This window comes from Pteropus vampyrus, unplaced genomic scaffold (genome assembly GCF_000151845.1).
Source record: "Pteropus vampyrus isolate Shadow unplaced genomic scaffold, Pvam_2.0 Scaffold1, whole genome shotgun sequence".
NCBI lineage: Eukaryota > Metazoa > Chordata > Mammalia > Chiroptera > Pteropodidae > Pteropus > Pteropus vampyrus.
Window position 1 is genome coordinate 25,103,270 of NW_011888782.1, and position 5,417 is coordinate 25,108,686.

Consider the following 5,417-nt stretch of genomic DNA (forward strand, 5'->3'; position numbering starts at 1 on the left):
TCTGGCCGTTTTATTCTCTTACTGGTAATTTTAGATGAGGAGAGGGTATTAATTTTGTTTATTCTTTAAATTTTTATTGAGAAATAACATACTTGCAGTAAAGAGCACAAATCATAAGTGTAAAGCTTGAAGTTTTACATATGTATATATCCACATAACTACCATCACAATCAATTATAGAACTTTTCCAGCATCCCGGAAGGCATCTTTATGCTCCCTCCAAGTCAATCCTGTCTCCTCTGTACACACACATAAAACTATAGGTTAATTTTGTATGAACTTGAATTTTACTTAAATACAATCATACTATATGTCTTTATTAATTCTAATGTCAGCAGACATTTGGTTATTTCCATGTTTTGGCTATCGTTAAATGAAGCTATTATGAACATTCTTGTATATGTCTTTTGGTGAAAATATGCATCTGATTCCATTTCCTTAGAGTGGAATTTCTGAACCATAGAGTAAGCATATTTTTACCTTTAGTATATACTACATAACAGTTTTGTAAGAGTGTCCCAGGTTACGGTTTTATCAACTATGTATATTGTACCTATATTCTTGATATCATGATCTTTTTAATTTTAGCCATTCTGGTAACAGTGTAATGGTACCTCGTGCTTTTTCTTTTTCTTTTTGCTTTTTTCATTTGCTTTTTCTTGATGACTAGTGATGTTGATCTCCTTTTTACAGTGTTTATTGACCATCTGGGTATCTTCTTTTGTGAAGGGTCTGTTTAAGTCTCCTGTTTATTTATTTATTTATTTTTTGAGTTGTCTGTCCTTTAATTTGATTTATGAAGTCCTTTATATATTCCAAATATAAGCCCTTTGCTTATGTGTATTTATCAGTCTTTTATATTATTGTAGTGCTTTCTTTGATCTGCTTAAGAAAGCTTTCTCTACCCCAATATCAAGAAAATATTCTCCAGAAATTTTTTATTTTGCCTTTTACATTTATATCTACAATCAACTAAAAATTGATTTTCCTGTATTATGGGAGATCGAGGGTTAAAGTCCCTTACCCCTATGGATATACATTTGTCCCAAACTATTGAAAAGATTGAGCTTCCGCAACACTGCTCTGCAGTGATGACTTTGCCATAAATTAAATAATATGGATATGTCTATTTTTGGACATGTTATTTTCGTCTGTTGTATGTGCTCATTTTTGGACAGTGCCACACTGCCTTAGTTATTGCAGCTTTGTAAGAGGTCTTGATAAATGGCAAAGTACGTTTTCTTACCTTGTTTTTTTTGTTTGTTTGTTTTGTTTTGTTTTTCAAGAACGTTTGCCTGTTCTAGGTTCTTGGCATTTCTATATAAATTATAGAAGCTGCTTGTGAATTTCTACACAAACACAAAATCCTATTGGGATTTTAAAAAAATTTATTGTAATTGCCTTGAGTTCATAGATCAAGATGAGATTAATGAGCATATTTATAAATTTGAGTTTATAATCCATGAACATTATACATTTGCCCATTTATTTAGGTATTTAGATTTTGTTGAATATTCTCAATAATACTGTGTAGTTTAGTGGAAGAGATCTTATATATTTTTTATTATATTTATAGCTTTTCAAAAATTTGAAAAGTTTTGATGCTATTGCAAATGGTATCTTTTTAAATTCTTTTCCTTTTTTACATTTTCTAACCCTTTGCTGCTGGTACATAGAAATATAACTGTTTTTATTGTTGTTCTTTTGTCTACAAACCTTATAAATATTACTAATTTCAATAATTTATCTGTAAGTACTTTTACATATTCTATCCACATAGTTATCGTCTGCAAGAAACGTAATTTTATAATTGGCTTTCCAAACCTTATTTCTCTTATTACTTTTACTTGACTTACTAGCTAGGACATTGTTGAATAGAAGTAGCGATAGTGAACGTCTTTGCCTCTTTTTGGATCTCAGAGGGAAATTTTAAACAATTTACTAATCAGTAGAACTTCCCTTTAGTTTTTTATGTGCCTGTATCAGAGAAGGTAATTTTCTCCATATATTTACTTATGGCCATAGAGTCTCTGTCACAACTACCCAGCTCTGCTGTTGTAGTGCAAACACAGTCATAGACAATACATAAATGAGTATGGTTGTGTTCCAATAAAACTTTATATACAGAAACAAGAGATGGGCCAGATTTGGCCTGCAAGCTGTAGTTCGCCCACCCCTGGTCTAACTGTTTCTTCTTCGAATATAATCTGCCTTTTTTTTTCTCTAAATTGCTTTCAATACAGTATTTTTCTGATGGATTTCCAGCAGATTTTCTGTGAAGTGCCTAATTGTGTATGTGTTTTTAATTTATGTGTCTCCGTGTGGATGTGGGTGTTTAATTGATCTTTCTTTGAGGATTTTAGGATTTCTTGACTCTGTGGCTTGATATTTTTTTGTTAACTTTGGAAAATTCTTAGCTGTTTCTACTTCAGTTATTGCTTCATCTCATTCTATCATCTCTGGGACTCCTGTTATAAATTATTAAACTTTTAAAAACTTCCTCATGTTTCATATCCTCTGGCATTTTCCATTTTTATATTTCAACATGCTTAATTCTGGATATTTTCTTATCATATTTCAATTTATGGATTTTCTCTTTAGTTTGCTGTTGAACACAAATTTGAGCTTTTAAGTTCTAAATGATATAGAACTTTTCCAGCATCCCAAAAGGCTTCTTTATACTCCTTCCCACTCAATATTTTCCCCCGGCACACACACACTAAATTATAGAGAAAGCACTATTTAAGTGCTTTCAGTTCTGTTTTTTTTTTTTTCAGTGCTAGAGTTTTTATTTTGTTATTTTATGGGTATTTTGTTCTCTGCTGAAATATTCAATTTTGTCTTTTATTTTCTTGAATATATTAAACATGATTATTTTATAGGGTAATAAGTCCCATACTTGTATCCCTATAGTCTATTTTTGTAACTTTTTTAAAAAAAGTTTTCTACATAAACAGTTATATTGTCTCAACTTCTGATTGTCCTATTAATATTTTATCATTTCAAACATTGTATATGAAAGAGTATGGATGTAATTTGAAGTCCGTATCATGATATTACTTTTATTTAGAGGATTTACATCTGCTTTTGGCAGGAGACTAGAATGACCAACATTATAAGGTTACTTTGATCCAGCTTCAGGGATAGAGATGATTTGAATGGTGTTTGGACCAGACTATTTTTAGTTTATTGTGTTTCCCAGAGTGTTAGTTTTGGTGTTGCAATTTGATGATTTAGCAGACCTCCTTCTCCCTGTTGTGCCCTGAACCTAAATGTTCGTTCCCAGACCCCTTGGGATCATCAAGCTCTGCTTGGCTTCTTAGCCCCTCATCCATCTCTTCTGGAATCTATTGATTTCTCTGGAAGAAATGATGGCCTCCAATGCCAATATCACCTCTTTGATTTCCTTTTTCTCCTAGCTCTCTGGGGTCTGTAATTCTTCACTTTCTTTATAACTGTCTGATTCACTCAAAGAGACATTTTCTGTTCAGCTTTTCTGGTTGTTATCAGTGGGAGGGTTGGTTCTAATGACCTAATCTCCCATTACCAGAAACCTGTATTTTTATTTACATAAAAAAGCCCTGGTCAAGAAGGGACTGAGAATGTAAGACGCAAAGCCAACACTGCCAAGTTTTTTTTATTTTGTAGGAGAATCAGGGAAGTAAAATATCACGAGTGAAGTATATATTTTAGTCATATTTTTGCTTGCTTATATCAGTAAAAATAACTCCCAAATTTCAGTGGCTTATAGTAAGAAGCTTTATTTTTAATTCATGTTACAGTTTGGCTCTCAGCTGAATGTGGCTCTGCTCCATATTTTCCTCATTTTGAAATTCAGAATGAAGGAAAAGTCCCATCTGGGATAGTCCTTTTTTTGTGATAATGTTGGATAGATTTTCAAACTTATTACATGTGCTGTATGTTAGTTTTACTCACATTTCATTAGCAAAAATAAGTCAAGGCCATCCTTTTAGAGTGGAAAACACTTCAAAGCACATGGCAATGGGTGGGGTTACCTAACTTCACAGAGAAAGGCAGCAAGTAATAACAACAATAACATAATCCATTATACGAAGTTTGGAGAAGAGACAGTAGAATTCTGAAATTTAGTTACTCTTTAAACAGTGACAACTGAATGAATATAGAATGGATTCATCAGCATCTGACAAAACAACAGTTAACTTTTTAAAAAGTCTGTCTAACAGGTATTTAATACAGTAGGAGTTAGGTATAGCTTAGGTGAAAGAGAACTAGAGAACACCTCTCAAGTTACATAGATCTCTCCAGTGAGGAGACCCTTCCCATTTTCTGAGACTTTTTGGGATAATAGGAGTGATATTCATGGATAGGTTACACTTTGGATATTAACCCAGATTCCATTCTTACTGCCAGGAAGCTCATGGCAGCAAGTTTCAGTGAAGTTCTAATTTAATACTAGAGATCTAGGATCTACATTTTGCTAGCAGCTAATGATTAGCCCCAGTAGCCCATAAAAACCTCTGATTCATACCAGAGGGCTTCAGACTTGCTGGGGCCAAACTCTACATAGGACCAAGAAGTCACTGATATGAGGGATGTACTTGGAACATTCCAACCCATATCATAAAGAAGGATATTAGACTTGTATCTATGTAGAATTAAGAAGAGTTGTATTTTGAGAAATAGTTACTTTAGAATGAAGTTTTATAACAGCTAGAATATTGATGATATATGTTTATGAAATAAAATAATTTTGAGCTACTAAATATATTTTAAGTGTAATGCAGTTTTTGGTTCCTGAGTTTGAAGATTTCTTTCTTTTTTTTTTAAATTTATTGGGGTGACATCGGTTAAAAAAATTATATAAGTTTCAAGTGTACAATTCAATAATACATCGTATTATATTGCATTGTGTGTTGACCACCTGAAGTTAAATTTCCTTCTGTTACCATATATTTGACCCCCTTTACCTTTATCTACCTCCCCCATAAACTGAAGCAATGTGACCTGTTTAGTCTACTGACATGTGGATCGTAGCCCAGAATCTAAAGCCCTGGATCATTCTAATCGTTATTCTTAGGATGTGGCTTAATAGTGATGTCCTGGATCACATCTTGGTCCAGATTTCCAGTCTGGTCGCAGATGTGAACACTGATCTGTGTATGGTAAAAGCGGGTATGAAACTATGTGTGTATCTGATGGAGCACCTGTTATTGTTACTGTTTTTCATAGGCTGAGCGTCAGGCTATCAACACAACAGTCCAAGGTTCAGCGGCCGATATTGTCAAACTAGCCACAGTTAACATTCAGAAGCAATTAGAGACCTTCCACTCAGCCTTCAAATCCCATGGTCATCGGGAGAGTATGCTCCAAAGTGACAGAGCAGGTTTGTACATAAATGAGGCCCCTACTATGAGATTCCATCAGAAAAGAAAAGG

At 33.4% G+C, this 5,417-nt stretch overlaps 1 protein-coding gene across 1 annotated transcript in view; it reads left to right on the top strand.

Moving 5' to 3' along the window:
- POLQ (DNA polymerase theta) overlaps positions 1-5,417 on the top strand; it is a 96,055-nt gene that overhangs the window by 86,753 nt on the left and 3,885 nt on the right. The window contains exon 29 of the mRNA XM_011355325.2: positions 5,212-5,365. Within this exon, the coding sequence (XP_011353627.1) occupies positions 5,212-5,365 (154 nt within the window). The remainder of the gene's footprint in view (positions 1-5,211; positions 5,366-5,417) is intronic.